The sequence below is a fragment of the Pelodiscus sinensis genome, unplaced genomic scaffold, assembly GCF_049634645.1.
Source record: "Pelodiscus sinensis isolate JC-2024 unplaced genomic scaffold, ASM4963464v1 ctg34, whole genome shotgun sequence".
Taxonomy (NCBI): Eukaryota; Metazoa; Chordata; order Testudines; family Trionychidae; genus Pelodiscus; species Pelodiscus sinensis.
In genome coordinates this window covers 7481804-7497397 of record NW_027465849.1, presented here as the reverse complement: position 1 = coordinate 7497397, position 15594 = coordinate 7481804, and the positions used below count along the sequence as shown (strand labels likewise).

The 15594-nt window shown below is 73.4% G+C and overlaps 1 protein-coding gene across 9 annotated transcripts in view; it reads left to right on the top strand.

The window, feature by feature from the left end:
* SIPA1L3 (signal induced proliferation associated 1 like 3) overlaps positions 1–15588 on the top strand; it is a 112262-nt gene extending 96674 nt beyond the window's left edge. For all 9 annotated transcript variants that reach the window (XM_075915488.1, XM_075915493.1, XM_075915484.1 and 6 more), the window contains 10 exons: positions 46–155; positions 1760–1878; positions 2427–2758; positions 4963–5160; positions 6741–6903; positions 7242–7443; positions 12873–13010; positions 14807–14906; positions 15057–15136; positions 15277–15588. In XM_075915488.1, the coding sequence (XP_075771603.1) occupies positions 46–155; positions 1760–1878; positions 2427–2758; positions 4963–5160; positions 6741–6903; positions 7242–7443; positions 12873–13010; positions 14807–14906; positions 15057–15136; positions 15277–15413 (1579 nt within the window). In that variant the 3' untranslated portion in view covers positions 15414–15588. The remainder of the gene's footprint in view (positions 1–45; positions 156–1759; positions 1879–2426; positions 2759–4962; positions 5161–6740; positions 6904–7241; positions 7444–12872; positions 13011–14806; positions 14907–15056; positions 15137–15276) is intronic.
* Positions 15589–15594: the final 6 nt, after the last annotated feature.

The window sequence follows — 15594 nt, the reverse complement described above, 5'->3', positions numbered from 1 at the left end:
TGGGTTTGCCGGCTCCCACCGTCACGCTCCCCGCTCCCTCCGCAGGTATGCAGCCGCCCCGCGCCCCACGCCGCCCTGCGAGCAGCACTGCCGCCCCGAAGTGACCCCCGGCGCCAAGCCCAGCCAGGAGAGCGCCATGGAGAGACACAAGCCAGGTAAGCCAGCCCAGCGCCGGGCGCCCTGGAACAGCCCTGGGGCGAAGCCATGGCAAGCTGGAACGGAGCCCTCCGTCTCCCCTGGACGTGGGGCTAAACTCCCCAACCTCCTGGGTGGGCAGTAGCGTCTGGCCTCTGACGCCGGCTGGGCCTGGCGGGCGAAGGGATAGCTGGGGCTGGGGAAACTGAGGCACGTACTTGCCCAACGTCACGTGGCAGAAGTAGGGCCGGAACGTGGGTCTCCCAGCTCCCAGGCTGTGGGTCTGGGCTCACCCTGCCTTTCCGTCTCCTCCGCGCTCGGCCGGCCGGGCTTGAGAGCTGGAGAAGTGAACGAACAGAAAGGAGCTGGAACGCCGGCGCTGGCTCTCCGCCAGCGTTTCCTGCTGCTCCCGCCCAGCCCCCCGCAGACTGTGGTTAGCGCGTTCCCGGCTGTCGCCAGCCAGGGGAGACTATTTCTAGAGCCTCTTTCCAGCGGGCCCTGCCTGGGCTGCTCCCGGTGGGGACCCCGGGGCCGGCGACCGCTGCCTTGGGAAGCCAGCCGGGCTGGTCCCGCTCCGTGGGCGCGGCGTGGCAGCCTCCCAGCGGGAGAAGCGCCGTTCCCAGCACTGCTCTTTCCCGAGGGGGGCGGCGGCCCGGCACAGGCCGTAGCAGGCGCGGTCTCTCGGGGGCGCCGTCCGTGTGCAGGGCTCTGCCCATCTCGTCCCGCCGGCTCCAAGGGCTCATGGGGGGAGGGGAGCGGAGCAGACTGCTGTGACTGTCGCCCTGGCAAGGGTCTGGGCCGGTCCCTGATGGGGAAACGGGGGGCACTGGCCCTCGCCCTGGTTTGGGGGCATTGATTCTCTCTCCCCCCCCCCCCCCGACTCCTGCTCTTACAGCGCCCGGGACTGGCTCTGCCGGGCTCTCTTGCCCTGTTCAGAACAGTCGCCACTGAAACCTGTTTCCATCCCTCGGCCCCCGGCCGGCTGGGCATCGGGCCCTGGGCGCGGCCAGTTTGGGGGCCGGAAGGAGTCGGTGTCTCAGGCTGCCCCCCAGCCCTGCGTGTCTGTCCCTCAGTCTCTGCAGGTGCCTAGGAGAGTTGGGCTCCTCTGTGCCTGCTTTGGAAATGGCCTGTAGGTGGCTAAGTCCCCTGGGCACCTAGGAAAATGGTCCCCCTCTGGCTCTGCCACTGCTCCCCCACCCGGCCGTGAGCCCGTGAGCGGGTCCGTGCTCGCGAGTTCCTGGAGTTGCAGGGCGGGGGCCACAGCCGCCCTCGGCGGGAGACGAGCCCTGGGAACAGACAGCGGGGGGCGGCCGCTCTCAGCGGGTCTGTAGCGGAACGGGAGAGGAGTGGGGAGGTCTCCGGCGAGGCTGGGAGCAAAGCAAAATCCCTCTCTGCCCACAGGGCTCTGCCGTGGCCCTGGGCCTCGGAGCCAGGGAGAGGTGGGGCCTGGCGGGGAATCCCTCGGCTGGGGAGCTGGGCCACATTCCTGGGTGCTGGGCTGGGCAGGACAGGAGCGGTGCCCGCCCCCGCGGCTCTGGCTAGCGACCAGCTCCCTGAGCGCTGCGCTGCCGTGCCGTGTCCCTGGGCCTGCCGCTGCTGACGGGGCCGCCGTGCTCTGTTGCAGAGCCCCTGTGGCACGTGCCGGTGCAGACCAGGCTCCCCGCCGTGCCGGGCAGCAGCGGGAGCAAGCGGCCCAGCCGCCAGGAGCTGGCGGGAAAGGATTCTCCCAACCGGCATTCCAAGGTGAGAGGCTTCTGCCCGCCCACCCCCGGCCACTCGCTGCCCCTCTGTGCCCGCCCCCCGGCCCGCGGCTGCCTCCAGCGCTGGCCCAGCCTCTCCCCTGCAAGTAGCCGCTTCGTGTGACTGGCCGTGGGGGGAGGCTCCGCCGGCTGCGGGAGTGGGGTTGGGGGCCCAGACTGTCTGGTGCCCGCAGCTGGGAGCTTTGGGAAGGGCCAGACAGCCGGAGCCGCCGGAGGGCAGGGACCAGCTAGACCCCTCGGTCAGCCAGAGCCCAGTGCAGGCCCCCGCTGGCCCGTCTCCCCGGCAGCCCTGGGATTCCCAGCCTGGGCTGTAGCCCCACCTGTCCTGGCACAGCGTGCCCTTCCCAGCCGCCCAGTCTGGGCACGCTGTGGAACACTCCTCGGTGCCCCCCCAGGAGCGCCCAGTCTCTGCCACCCAGCCCCAGCCCTGCTGGAGTTCCTGGTGCCACTGAGGCGAGGGCCCCGTCTGGAGGCGGCCGGCAGAGTTCCCCGGGGGGCCCGGCGGTGACGGTGACGGCGGGCTCTCTGCAGGGGGAGGCGCAGTACTCCAGCCACTCCAGCAGCAACACGCTGTCCAGCAACGCATCCAGCAGCCCTGGCGAGGAGCGCTGGCTGGACACGCCCGACCCGGCCGAGGGCGACCCCGACCCCGCCTGCAAGGGCGGCTCCAGCGACAGCGGCATCGACACCAGGCTCTGCGCCTCCAGCCCTGCGGGCTCCGCTCACCACGCCGGCCGGCCCGGGGCCGCGCGCACGGAGCCTTCGCCCGCCGTCGGCACGGGCAGCCAGAGCCGGGGCTACCGGCCCAAGCGCTGCGCAGCCGCCACCCCCGAGCAGGGCGGCCAGCTCTTCAAGCAGCCAAGGTAGCGGGGGGGACAGGGCGCCCCGCGTCTGTGTGCTCTCGGCTGGCCAAGGGACGAGCCGGCAGCCTCCCAGTGGCCTGCTGTGCCGGCCGGAGCGCACACCTGCCCCCCTCCGCCCGCGGCACAGCTGGGAGCCCCGACAGGCAGGGCTGGGCCGGGCCTGGGGCCTGGTGGGAGATAGGCCAGAGAGGCGGGGCTGGTGGGGGGTAGCCCAGCACGGAGGGGCCAGAGAGGCAGGGCTGGGGATGCTGCGGGGAGGGCTCGGCCGGGCTGCAGGGCTGGTGGGGGTAGCCCAGCACGGAGGGGCCAGAGAGGCAGGGCTGGGGATGCTGCGGGGAGGGCTCGGCCGGGCTGCGGGGCTGGTGGGGGTAGCCCAGCACGGAGGGGCCAGAGAGGCAGGGCTGGGGATGCTGCGGGGAGGGCTCGGCCGGGCTGCGGGGCTGGTGGGGGTAGCCCAGCACGGAGGGGCCAGAGAGGCGGGGCTGGGGATGCTGCGGGGAGGGCTCGGCCGGGCCGCGGAGTTGGGGGGGTAGCCCAGCACGGAGGGGCCAGAGAGGCGGGGCTGGGGATGCTGCGGGGAGGGCTCGGCCGGGCCGCGGAGTTGGGGGGGTAGCCCAGCACGGAGGGGCCAGAGAGGCGGGGCTGGGGATGCTGCGGGGAGGGCTCAGCCGGGCCGCGGGGCTGGGGGGGTAGCCCAGCACGGAGGGGCCAGAGAGGCGGGGCTGGGGATGCTGCGGGGAGGGCTCGGCCGGGCCGCGGAGTTGGGGGGGTAGCCCAGCACGGAGGGGCCAGAGAGGCGGGGCTGGGGGGGTAGCCCAGCACGGAGGGGCCAGAGAGACAGGGCTGGGGATGCTGCGGGGAGGGCTCGGCCGGGCTGCGGGGCTGGGGGGGTAGCCCAGCACGGAGGGGCCAGAGAGGCGGGGCTGGGGATGCTGCGGGGAGGGCTCGGCCGGGCTGCGGGGCTGGTGGGGGTAGCCCAGCACGGAGGGGCCAGAGAGGCGGGGCTGGGGATGCTGCGGGGAGGGCTCGGCCGGGCTGCGGGGCTGGTGGGGGTAGCCCAGCACGGAGGGGCCAGAGAGGCGGGGCTGGGGATGCTGCGGGGAGGGCTCGGCCGGGCCGCGGAGTTGGGGGGGTAGCCCAGCACGGAGGGGCCAGAGAGGCGGGGCTGGGGGGGTAGCCCAGCACGGAGGGGCCAGAGAGACAGGGCTGGGGATGCTGCGGGGAGGGCTCGGCCGGGCTGCGGGGCTGGGGGGGTAGCCCAGCACGGAGGGGCCAGAGAGGCGGGGCTGGGGATGCTGCGGGGAGGGCTCAGCCGGGCTGCGGGGCTGGGGGGGTAGCCCAGCACGGAGGGGCCAGAGAGGCGGGGCTGGGGATGCTGCGGGGAGGGCTCGGCCGGGCTGCGGGGCTGGTGGGGGTAGCCCAGCACGGAGGGGCCAGAGAGGCGGGGCTGGGGATGCTGCGGGGAGGGCTCAGCCGGGCTGCGGGGCTGGGGGGGTAGCCCAGCACGGAGGGGCCAGAGAGGCGGGGCTGGGGATGCTGCGGGGAGGGCTCGGCCGGGCTGCGGGGCTGGTGGGGGTAGCCCAGCACGGAGGGGCCAGAGAGGCGGGGCTGGGGATGCTGCGGGGAGGGCTCAGCCGGGCCGCGGGGCTGGGGGGGTAGCCCAGCACGGAGGGGCTGGTCCTGGGAGGGGTCCCACTGAAGCCAGCAGGGCCCACCGATTTGCACCCCCGGAGCCTGACTGTCGGGGGGCCGGGCCTGGCCTGGCAGAGCCGTGTCTTGGGAGGGGCGTTCACACAAAGCATTTTCCCCTGCAGTATGTAAATGCCTCCCCCACTCCAAACCCCTCGGCCCAGCCTGAGGCCCCCTCCTGCCCCCCAAACTCCTCAGCCCCTCCCCCCGAGTCCCCTTCCCCACACCAAGCCCTTCGGCCCCATCCCCACTCAGAGCGCCCTGTGCAGAGCGAAGTGTCTGTGCACCAGTACGGAAGTCACCGTGTCCGTGTCGCACGTCCCCCCGTGTGGTGCCCATCAGGAAGGCCCCTTGCACGTGGACGTAGGGCCTTTGAGGGAGCACTGCAGTGGCTCTGTTGGCACGGGGGCGAGAGGCTCCCCGGTCAGGCCGGGCCGGCGGTGGGTCCTGGCGGGGCTGACGAGGGCCTTGGGCCTGGCGTGGCCTGACCTGCTCTCCTGTGTTTTCCGTTGCAGTAACTTGGGTCTGCGCCACGGCCGCCCTGCTCAGGGTTACAGGCCCCCTCTCCTGTCCCAATCCAGCTCCTTCCAGCTGTCCGCCTCCGTCCCCAAGTCCTTCTTCTCCAAGCAGAGCAGCAGGAGCAAGCCCCTGGCCGGGTGGAAGCGAGTCGAAGAGCCCCCCCCGAGGCCCGGGGCCTTCCCGGACCCGAAGAAGTAAGCGCCCTGCGTGCCCCTGCCGGGGGTGGGGCGGGACGTCCGTGGTACCCGAGCCCTAGGCCATCAGCAGCTCTCACGCGGAGCGCCCCGTGCGCCAGCCCCCAGCCGGGACGGCTCTTGCTTGGCACCTGGGGCTGAGCGGCCCTCGGGCCCTGCTGCGGCCCCCCAGCCGTTGATAGCGCGCGGGGCAGGAGTGCAGCGTGGGAGGGGCTGGAGCAAGGGCTCTCTTCTCCCCCCGCTGTGGGATGCGGCCCGCGGGGTCGGAGAGCAGCCCTGGCACCTTGGCCTGGGTAGCTGTGCCCACGCTCCTACAGCAGGCCTGGCCGGTGCCAGCTCCCCCCGCAGCAGGGGCTGAGCGCCCCAGGCCACCTCCCCCCCGACTCCTGCATGCTGGGGCGCAGGCCCTGCCGGCAGCTGGTTCCCGAAGCCCGGCCCAGGCCTTGCAGCTGCCTGAGGTCCCTCCTGCCCCAGACAGCCAGCACAGCTGCAGGGTGTAGTGCGGGCACCTGGGCTGGGCTGGGCTGGGCTGGGCTGGGCTCCCAGCCGTCCGTGGGGCCTGTGGGCTGGGCCGGGCTGATTCCACAAGGCGCACTGTGGCTCTGACCTGGCTGCCAGCTGCTTCCTAACACACAGCTCCTTGGACCTCTGAAACTCTCGTCTCGGCCAGGCTCTGGGCGGCACCCGGCCCGACGGGCCCTGATCTCGGTCACTGTGTGTCTGGGCAGCGCCCGGCCCGACGGGCCCTGATCTCGGTCACTGTGTGTCTGGGCAGCGCCCGGCCCGACGGGCCCTGATCTCGGTCACTGTGTGTCTGGGCGGCGCCCGGCCCGACGGGCCCTGATCTCGGTCACTGTGTGTCTGGGCGGCGCCCGGCCCGACGGGGCCCTGATCTCGGTCACTGTGTGTCTGGGCGGCGCCCGGCCCGACGGGGCCCTGATCTCGGTCGCTGTGTGTCTGGGCGGCGCCCGGCCCGACGGGCCCTGATCTCGGTCACTGTGTGTCTGGGCGGCGCCCGGCCCGACGGGGCCCTGATCTCGGTCACTGTGTGTCTGGGCGGCGCCCGGCCCGACGGGGCCCTGATCTCGGTCGCTGTGTGTCTGGGCGGCGCCCGGCCCGACGGGGCCCTGATCTCGGTCACTGTGTGTCTGGGCGGCGCCCGGCCCGACGGGCCCTGATCTCGGTCACTGTGTGTCTGGGCGGCGCCCGGCCCGACGGGCCCTGATCTCGGTCACTGTGTGTCTGGGCGGCGCCCGGCCCAACGGGGCCCTGATCTCGGTCACTGTGTGTCTGGGCGGCGCCCGGCCCGACGGGCCCTGATCTCGGTCACTGTGTGTCTGGGCGGCGCCCGGCCCGACGGGGCCTGATCTCGGTCACTGTGTGTCTGGGCGGCGCCCGGCCCGACGGGCCCTGATCTCGGTCACTGTGTGTCTGGGCGGCGCCCGGCCCGACGGGCCCTGATCTCGGTCACTGTGTGTCTGGGCGGCGCCCGGCCCGACGGGGCCCCGATCTCGGTCGCCGTGTGTCTGGGCGGCGCCCGGCCCGACGTGTCTCTAGCCGTGTCCCCTCCCCTGCTCCAGGCAGATCGACACAAGCACCAAGAATGTCTTTGGGCAGCCCAGGCTGCGGGCCTCGCTCCGGGACCTGCGCTCCCCACGCAGGAACTACAAGTCCACCATTGAGGACGACCTGAAGAAGCTCATCATTATGGACAGCCTGGGCCCGGAGCCGGAGAGGGGCTTGGTGGGTGCCAGCTGGTGGGCGGGGGACCCTGCTCCCTGCCCATGGGTCTGACAGCGCCCAGCTGCTGCTGAGGGCTCCGGTCACAGGGCACTGCCCCGGCCAGGACTTGGGCTCCGTCCCAGCTCTGCCGCTTCTCTAGTGTGGGATCTTGGGCCGCTCTCACCCCTCTGTGCCTCAGTTTCCCCTCCCCCACAGTCTGTTCAGACTCTGTGCTCTTGGGGCAGGGACGGTCTCTCCCGTGGCTCCATTCTGGCCCTGGTCTCCGAGGAGGCTTCTTGGGGCTACGGTAAGGCTCCCCCAGCAAGCCCTGGTAAGAGCCACCCGTGGCTTTGTGCCAGTCTCCGCAGAAGACTCTCCAGCGGACGCTATCGGATGAGAGCCTGTGCAGCGGGCGGAGAGACGCCAGCTACGCCAGCGTCGCCTGTTTCGAGCCCTCCCTGGCCAGCGACGTGCTCTTCAGCAGCGCCTACCCGTCCAGCACGCTGCCCGCCCGGCGCCAGCACCCCCTGTCGCCCGGCGCCGCCTTCTCTGGGGAGAAGGGTGAGTGCTGGGGGGCGCTGGCTTCTCTGCTCTGTCGCCGGCCATGTGACTTGCGGCTGCCGGCCTGTCTGCCCGCCCTGCGCTGCGCCTCCCTGCCTGCCCCCTCCCGCCCCTCTCTCTGCCTGCCCGTCCGCCCGCTGCGCCTCCCTGCCTGCCCATCCCGCCCCTTTCTCTCTGCCTGCCCGTCCGCACCGCTGCGCCTCCCTGCCTGCCCCCTCCCCGCCCCTCTCTCTGCCTGCCCGTCCGCCCGCTGCGCCTCCCTGCCTGCCCCGCCCCTCTCTCTCTGCCTGCCCGTCCGCACCGCTGCGCCTCCCTGCCTGCCTCATCCCGCCCCTCTCTCTGCCTGCCCGTCCGCCCGCTGCGCCTCCCTGCCTGCCCCGCCCCTCTCTCTCTGCCTGCCCGTCCGCCCGCTGCGCCTCCCTGCCTGCCCCATCCCGCCCCTCTCTCTCTGCCTGCCCGTCCGCCCGCTGCGCCTCCCTGCCTGCCCCCTCCCGCCTCTCTCTCTGCCTGCCCGTCCGCCCGCTGCGCCTCCCTGCCTGCCCCCTCCCGCCTCTCTCTCTGCCTGCCCGCCCTGCGCTGCGCCTCCCTGCCTGCCCCATCCCGCCCCTCTCTCTCTGCCTGCCCGTCCGCCCGCTGCGCCTCCCTGCCTGCCCCATCCCGCCCCTCTCTCTGCCTGCCCGTCCGCCCGCTGCGCCTCCCTGCCTGCCCCATCCCGCCCCTCTCTCTCTGCCTGCCCGCCCTGCGCTGCGCCTCCCTGCCTACCCCCTCCCGCCCCTCTCTCTGCCTGCCCGTCCGCCCGCTGCGCCTCCCTGCCTGCCCCGCCCCTCTCTCTCTGCCTGCCCGTCCGCCCGCTGCGCCTCCCTGCCTGCCCCCTCCCGCCCCTCTCTCTGCCTGCCCGTCCGCCCGCTGCGCCTCCCTGCCTGCCCCGCCCCTCTCTCTCTGCCTGCCCGTCCGCCCGCTGCGCCTCCCTGCCTGCCCCCTCCCGCCCCTCTCTCTGCCTGCCCGTCCGCCCACCGCGCGCTGCACCTCCCTGCCTGCCCCATCCCGCCCCTCTCTCTCTGCCTGCCCGTCCGCCCACCGCGCGCTGCGCCTCCCTGCCTGCCCCATCCCGCCCCTCTCTCTCTGCCTGCCCGTCCGCCCACCGCGCGCTGCGCCTCCCTGCCTGCCCCATCCCGCCCCTCTCTCTCTGCCTGCCCGTCCGCCCACCGCGCGCTGCGCCTCCCTGCCTGCCCCATCCCGCCCCTCTCTCTGCCTGCCCGTCCGCCCGCTGCGCCTCCCTGCCTGCCCCATCCCGCCCCTCTCTCTGCCTGCCCGTCCGCCTGCTGCGCCTCCCTGCCTGCCCCCTCCCGCCCCTCTCTCTGCCTGCCCGTCCGCCCGCTGCGCCTTCCTGCCTGCCCCCATCCCGCCCCTCTCTCTCTGCCTGCCCGTCCGCCCGCTGCGCCTTCCTGCCTGCCCCATCCCGCCCCTCTCTCTCTGCCTGCCCGTCCGCCTGCTGCGCCTTCCTGCCTGCCCCATCCCGCCCCTCTCTCTGCCTGCCCGTCCGCCTGCTGCGCCTCCCTGGCTGCCCCGCCCCTCTCTCTCTGCCTGCCCGCCCTGCGCTGCGCCTCCCTGCCTGCCCCATCCCGCCCCTCTCTCTGCCTGCCCGTCCGCCCACTGCGCCTCCCTGCCTGCCCCATCCCGCCCCTCTCTCTGCCTGCCCGTCCGCCTGCTGCGCCTCCCTGCCTGCCCCATCCCACCCCTCTCTCTGCCTGCCCGTCCGCCCGCTGCGCCTCCCTGCCTGCCCCATCCCGCCCCTCTCTCTGCCTGCCCGTCCGCCCGCTGCGCCTCCCTGCCTGCCCCGCCCCTCTCTCTCTGCCTGCCCGTCCGCCCGCTGCGCCTCCCTGCCTGCCCCATCCCGCCCCTCTCTCTCTGCCTGCCGTCCGCCCGCTGCGCCTCCCTGCCTGCCCCCTCCCGCCCCTCTCTCTGCCTGCCCGTCCGCCCGCTGCGCCTCCCTGCCTGCCCCATCCCGCCCCTCTCTCTCTGCCTGCCCGTCCGCCCGCCCCGCGCTGCGCCTCCCTACCTGCCCCATCCCACCCCTCTCTCTCTGCCTGCCTGTCCGCCCGCCCCGCGCTGCGCCTCCCTGCCTGCCCCATCCCGCCCCTCTCTCTCTGCCTGCCTGTCCACCCGCCGCGCGCTGCGCTGCGCCTCCCTGCCTGCCCCATCCCGCCCCTCTCTCTCTGCCTGCCCGTCCGCCCGCCCCGCGCTGCGCCTCCCTGCCTGCCCCATCCCACCCCTCTCTCTCTGCCTGCCCGTCCGCCCCGCCCCGCGCTGCGCCTCCCTGCCTGCCCCATCCCACCCCTCTCTCTCTGCCTGCCCGTCCGCCCGCCCCGCGCTGCGCCTCCCTGCCTGCCCCATCCCACCCCTCTCTCTCTGCCTGCCCGTCCGCCCGCCCCGTGCTGCGCTGCGCCTCCCTGCTGGCCAGTCCGCCCGCCCCTCTCTCTCTGCCTGCCCCTCCGCCCGCCCTGCACTGCGCCTGCCCCACCCTGCCCCTCTCCTGCCTGCCCTGCCCCGCCCTTCTCTCTCTGCCTGCCCGCCCCGCGCTGTGCCTGCCTGCCTCACCCTGCCCCTCTCTCTGCCTGCCTGTCCGCCCACCCTGCCCCTCTCCCTGCCTGCCCCGCCCCACCCCTCTCTCCCTGCCTGCCCCGCCCCGCCCCGCCCTACTCTCTCACTATTTGAAAACCCAGGAGGTGGGCGGGCAAAGCCCCTCCCCCAGCCTTGCGGGCTCAACTGAATACTTGGGTCGAATAATGAAAAACACGGTCGGGGGTGCGGGTCACAGGGTCAAAACAAGGGAACCGGACGGGACACCGAGCAGAGAACCCCGGCCAGCGCCCACTGCCCCCCGAGGCTGTCTGGGGACCCAGCGGACGCCGCCCAGAGGAACTCTGCCTCGATACGTGACACTAGGGAGGAACGGAAGTCGGCCCCCCAGTCGCAGGGAACCCCCTGGCCCAACACCCTCTCCCTGGTGTCATAGGTGGCCGTTTTAGCTAAGGCCAGGAGGAGGGTGACGAGGAGGTCCCGCGACGTTGTGGGGGCCTGCATAGATAAAGAAGTGAGGGGAGAAGTGCAGCCAGAACCTCAGTAAGTTCTGGAGGAGCCGGAATAGGGGCTGCACCCTGGCGCATTCGAGGTAGACGTGCGCCAGGTTTTCCCTCACACCGCAGAAGGGGCAGGTGTCCGGGATAGGGGTGAACCGCGCCACGTACACGCCCGTGCTCACGGCTCCGTGCAGGAGTCGCCAACTGATGTCCCCGACGGGCCGCGGGATTAAGGTGGAATACACGCTGGCCCATCGGGGTTCCCCACCCTTATCGGGTCTTAGGTGGTCCCACCCCTTGGTATCGGGCGGGACACGAGGGTGGGGAAATGCTGAGTGTGGAGCACAAGCGTGTGCAGATGTTCCCTGGGCGCGGTTTGAAAACAGACCGGCTGCAGCTTTTGCAGCCGGCTGGGAGTCCGGGGGGGCTGGGAGTCCAGGGATGGGAAGGCCGGGGGGGCTGGGAGTCCAGGGATGGGAAGGCCGGGGGGGCTGGGAGTCCAGGGATGGGAAGGCCGGGGGGGCTGGGAGTCCAGGGCCCGATAAAAAGGGACGGAGGGTTTGCAGGAAGGGAGGGGCGGGGCGTACCCTCTCGCACGGACCGCTGCAGGAAGTCGAGGGCGGGCGGCGGCAAGGCCGCCTTCTCCTCCTGGGGTAGCACAGCGGGGTTCGGGGGGTGGAGAGCCCCATGCGCTGAGCGAGTGCTCGGGGATCCACTCAATCCCCTGTCGCAGTCCAGGAGGTCTCCGACCTTGGTGGCTTCTGCCGGGACCAACCTCCGGCCCCGGCTCTCTCTACCTGCCGCGCCCCGCACCTCCCTGCCTGCCACGCCCCGCTTTCTCTGCCTGCCCGTCTGCCCGCCCTACACTGCGCCGCGCCTCTCTGCCTTCCCCGCCCACACGCTGCCCCTCTCTCCCTGCCTGCCCCGCCCTGCCCTTCCCCTCTCTCCCCGTCCTGCCCTTCTCTCCCCGCCCTGCCCCTCTCTCCCCGCCTGCCCCGCCCTACCCCTCTCTCCCCGCCTGCCCCGCCCTGCCCCTCTCTCCCTGCCTGCCCCGCCCTGCCCTTCTCTCCCCGCCCTACCCCTCTCTCCCCGCCTGCCCCGCCCTGCCCCTCTCTCCCTGCCTGCCCCGCCCTGCCCTTCTCTCCCCGCCCTGCCCCTCTCTCCCTGCCTGCCCCGCCCTACTCCTCTCTCCCTGCCTGCCCCGCCCTGCCCCTCTCTCCCTGCCTGCCCCGCCCCGCCCTGCCCTTCCCTTCTCTCCCCGCCCCGCCCTGCCCTTCTCTCCCCGCCCGCCCCGCCCTGCCCCTCTCTCCCTGCCTGCCCCGCCCTGCCCCTCTCTCCCTGCTGCCCCGCCCTGCCCTTCTCTCCCCACCCTGCCCCTCTCTCCCTGCCTGCCCCGCCCCGCCCTGCCCTTCCCCTCTCTCCCCGCCCCGCCCTGCCCTTCTCTCCCCGCCCTGCCCTTCTCTCCCCGCCCGCCCCGCCCTGCCCCTCTCTCCCTGCCTGCCCCGCCCTGCCCCTCTCTCCCTGCCTGCCCCGCCCTGCCCCTCTCTCCCTGCCTGCCCCGCCCTGCCCTTCTCTCCCCGCCTGCCCGTCTGCCCCTCTCTCCCTGCCTGCCCCGCCCCGCCCTGCCCTTCCCCTCTCTCCCCGCCTGCCCTTCTCTCCCTGCTTGCCCGCCCTGCCCTTCTCTCCCCGCCTGCCCCGCCCTGCCCTTCTCTCCCCGCCCTGCCCTTCTCTCCCTGCCTGCCCGTCTGCCCCTCTCTCCCTGCCTGCCCCGCCCCGCCCTGCCCTTCCCCTCTCTCCCCGCCCTGCCCTTCTCTCCCTGTCTGCCCGCCTGCCCTCCCCTCCTCCCCGCGCCTCCCTGCTTGCCCTGCTCTGCCCCTTTCTCTCCCCACCTGCCCTCTCTCCCTGCCTGTCACTCCCCTGTCACATCGCGGGGCGGCCGTGGTCCTGCCTGGCAGGAGCCGTCGTGCTCTGCCTGTGCTTGTGAGCCGTCGAGCTGGTTCTCCCGGCGGGCAGGAGCGGCTCCCCTCTGGGCCAGGCCTGCCCCCCCCCCCGCACGGAGTGCGTCTCCTTGGGCCCCGCCTCCGCCTGGGCATGTCCCTGCTCGCTGGCCCTCCCTGCGCTGCGCAGTCGGGCCCGTGAGCAGGCGGGTGGTGGGGCCTCCCTGGGCTCCAGTGCCCACGGGCATCTCCGCCTGGCCCCAGCCTCGGTGTGGCGAGCCAGGGCGGCCGCGTGCCAGGCCTCCAGCAGGTGGGCCGGGGACTGACGGGAGGCCGGGGCCTTGCTGCGGGGGAGATGGGCGCCTGCTTCCCGCGCTCCTGGCCTCCTCTGAGCCCTCTGCTCTCCCCACAGCCTCTGCCTCGGAGCTGTCTCTGAGCGACGCGCAGGACAAGGGCTGCAGGCGCCTCGACCCAGGGCTCATGCCCCTGCCCGACACGGCCACTGGCCTGGAGTGGTCCAGCCTGGTCAGCGCCGCCAAGGCGTATGAAGGTAGGAACGCCCCCGCAAGCCACGCCGTACCCAGGGGAAACTGAGGCACGGCTTCCCTGTGCCAGCGCGGCACGGGGGCCTCGGGAGGGGGCGGGCCTGAGTCCCCGGTGGGAGGAGGCGGCCAAGGGGCATGTGGCAAGCAGGGAGGGGACGTGCCAGGAGTGGCTGGGCTGGGGTCTGCCCTCTGGGGGGGGCCCTGTTGATTGCTCGGATTCCCTGGTTCCTTTCCCCCCCAGACAGCCGGCCCGCAGCCCACAGCCTGCTAGCGAGGGGGCCAGAACCCCTCCGCTTGCCCACTCAGCTCAGCCCGTCCCACGGCCACGGGAACGGCTCCGTGTGCTGTGCCAGCCGTCGGTAACGCCACCCGGGCCGGCCCTCTGCCAGCGCCGCAGCCTCGCTCCCCCGGCCTGTGTCTTCACGGGGGGGCAAGCGACATGTAGCCCCCCGGCTACCTGGGCACGTGCAGGCACCTCGCCCAGCCCCTGCTGCGTGCAGGGACCCCAGAGACGTCTTCCCCAGCCACGGCCCTGCCGGGCAGCGCATGCAGGGGCTGCGCCCTGCTAACCCCCCCAGCCTGGCGGCCTCCCCCCCGGCGCCCCTGGGATCGTTCCACCCCCCTCCCAGCCAACCCCGTGAATCCACCCCCAGCCTGGCGGCCTCCCCCCCGGCGCCCCTGGGATCGTTCCACCCCCTCCCAGCCAACCCCGCGAATCCACCCCCAGCCTGGCGGCCTTCCCCCCCGGCGCCCCTGGGATCGTTCCACCCCCTCCCAGCCAACCCCGCGAATCCACCCCCAGCCTGGCGGCCTCCCCCCCCGGCGCCCCTGGGATCGTTCCACCCCCTCCCAGCCAACCCCGCGAATCCACCCCCAGCCTGGCGGCCTCCCCCCCACCCCCCTCCGGGACCCCTGGGATCGCTCCGCCCCCTCCCGGACAGCCCGGTGTGCTGGAGCAGCAGCCTGGGAAGCAAACATGTCAGGACCTGCTGTGCCAGCTGCCTGTGCGTCACGCCGGTGCCCCGCCCTGGGGGACACGCTGGAGCCCGTGAGATATGGGCGCTCCCCGTGCCACGGCCACAGCGCAGCTCTTCCCCGGCACAGCACCGAGGCCCTGTGACCACGGTGGGCAGGGCTAGTGGTTAGAGCACCGAGCCGAGAGCCAAGGCGCCCCGAATGCTAGTTGTGGGGACTGGGTGAGTCACTTCCCTGGGCGCTGGGGTGACGAGGGGGGAGAGCAGGGCCCCCTCAGCTCACGCAGCCTTTCCCCTTTGCTGCCCCTCCCCGCTCCAGCGTGGGCTGCTCTTGCCAGCCTGCCCAGGGTCCCCACCTCTGCTCCGGGCTCTCGCCAGCCCCCGGCGCCGGGCACCTTCCTCCACTGATCCGCCAGGGTGGGGCCGGCTCCCCGTGCAGCTGCCTACCCCGGCCGCGTGGCAGCCCCCCGCCTTTGTCCCGAGCGGAGAGCAATGGGCCAAGCAGGCGCGCTCTGGGGCTGGGAGGGGGCAGGCCCTGGGCGCTTGGCCACCCCAGGGCCAGGAGAGGCCGAGGAGCCTGAGAGAGGCGCCAGCTGGTGCCAGCAGCGTGGGAGGCGGGGGGGGCTCGGGCATGTGCCGTGGCGGGCACAGCCCTGCGTGGGGTGCAGCCGCGCAGCCTGGCCGGCTCTGCCTGCCGAGAGCAGCCGGAGGAGTGGGGCTGTGAGGGCCGGGGCGGGCCTGGCGCCAGGAGCCAGGGCAGGACTCGGATGCGCCAGGGCGGGGGCCTCTAGGCAGGGCTGAGCCAGGCCTGACCCTTTGCCTTGCAGTGCAGAGAGCTGCCTCCCTCTTCTCCCTCAACGACCCGGCAGCCAGCCTGGATCGGCAGCCCACGCCCCGCACCACGCCCCGCACCACGCCCACCATGAGGTAAGGGCTGCAGGGGCGGGGTGCCAAGGGGCCTTGGCAGCAGGGCCCCCGGCAGAATCCCCCTGGGCACTCGTCCTTCCCCAGCCTGGCCGGGGCCACGCGCTCGCAGCAGGGCTATGCTGCCGCTTGACCCTCGTCTCCCCTGCCTAGCGAGGAGCCCATGGGACCTGCCTGGGAAGGTGTGTCAGCTGGAGGCCATGCTGAAGCAGCTACACAGCGACCTGCAGAAAGTAAGGGGCTCGCGCTGGGCCGGCTCCCTGCCTTGGGGCCGGGTGCCCGCTGCGGGGCGGGAGTGGGGCTGGCAGCGGCGGGACCCCTCCAGACACCAGCGCTCTCTCTCTCTCTCTCTCTCTCTCTCTCTCGCACGCAGGAGAAGCAGGACAAGGTGGTCCTGCAGGCCGAGGTGGCCAGCCTGCGGCAGAACAACCAGCGGCTGCAGGAGGAGTCGCAGACGGCCAACGAGCAGCTCCGCAAGTTTGCCGAGCTCTTCTCCGGCGCCGCGGATAAGGAGCAGCCGTGAGCTGCCCCTCGGGTGCCGTGCTCGCCGGCGCCCTGTCGGCTGCACAGGAAAGGGCTGGCAGGAGCCTGCCCATCCGTGCCCGAACCAGCGCTGTTCCCGGGACCGACCCACGAGGCTTGTCCCTCCCCGTAGCGCTGCCCACCTCTGAGTGGCCAGGCGGGGGGTGCT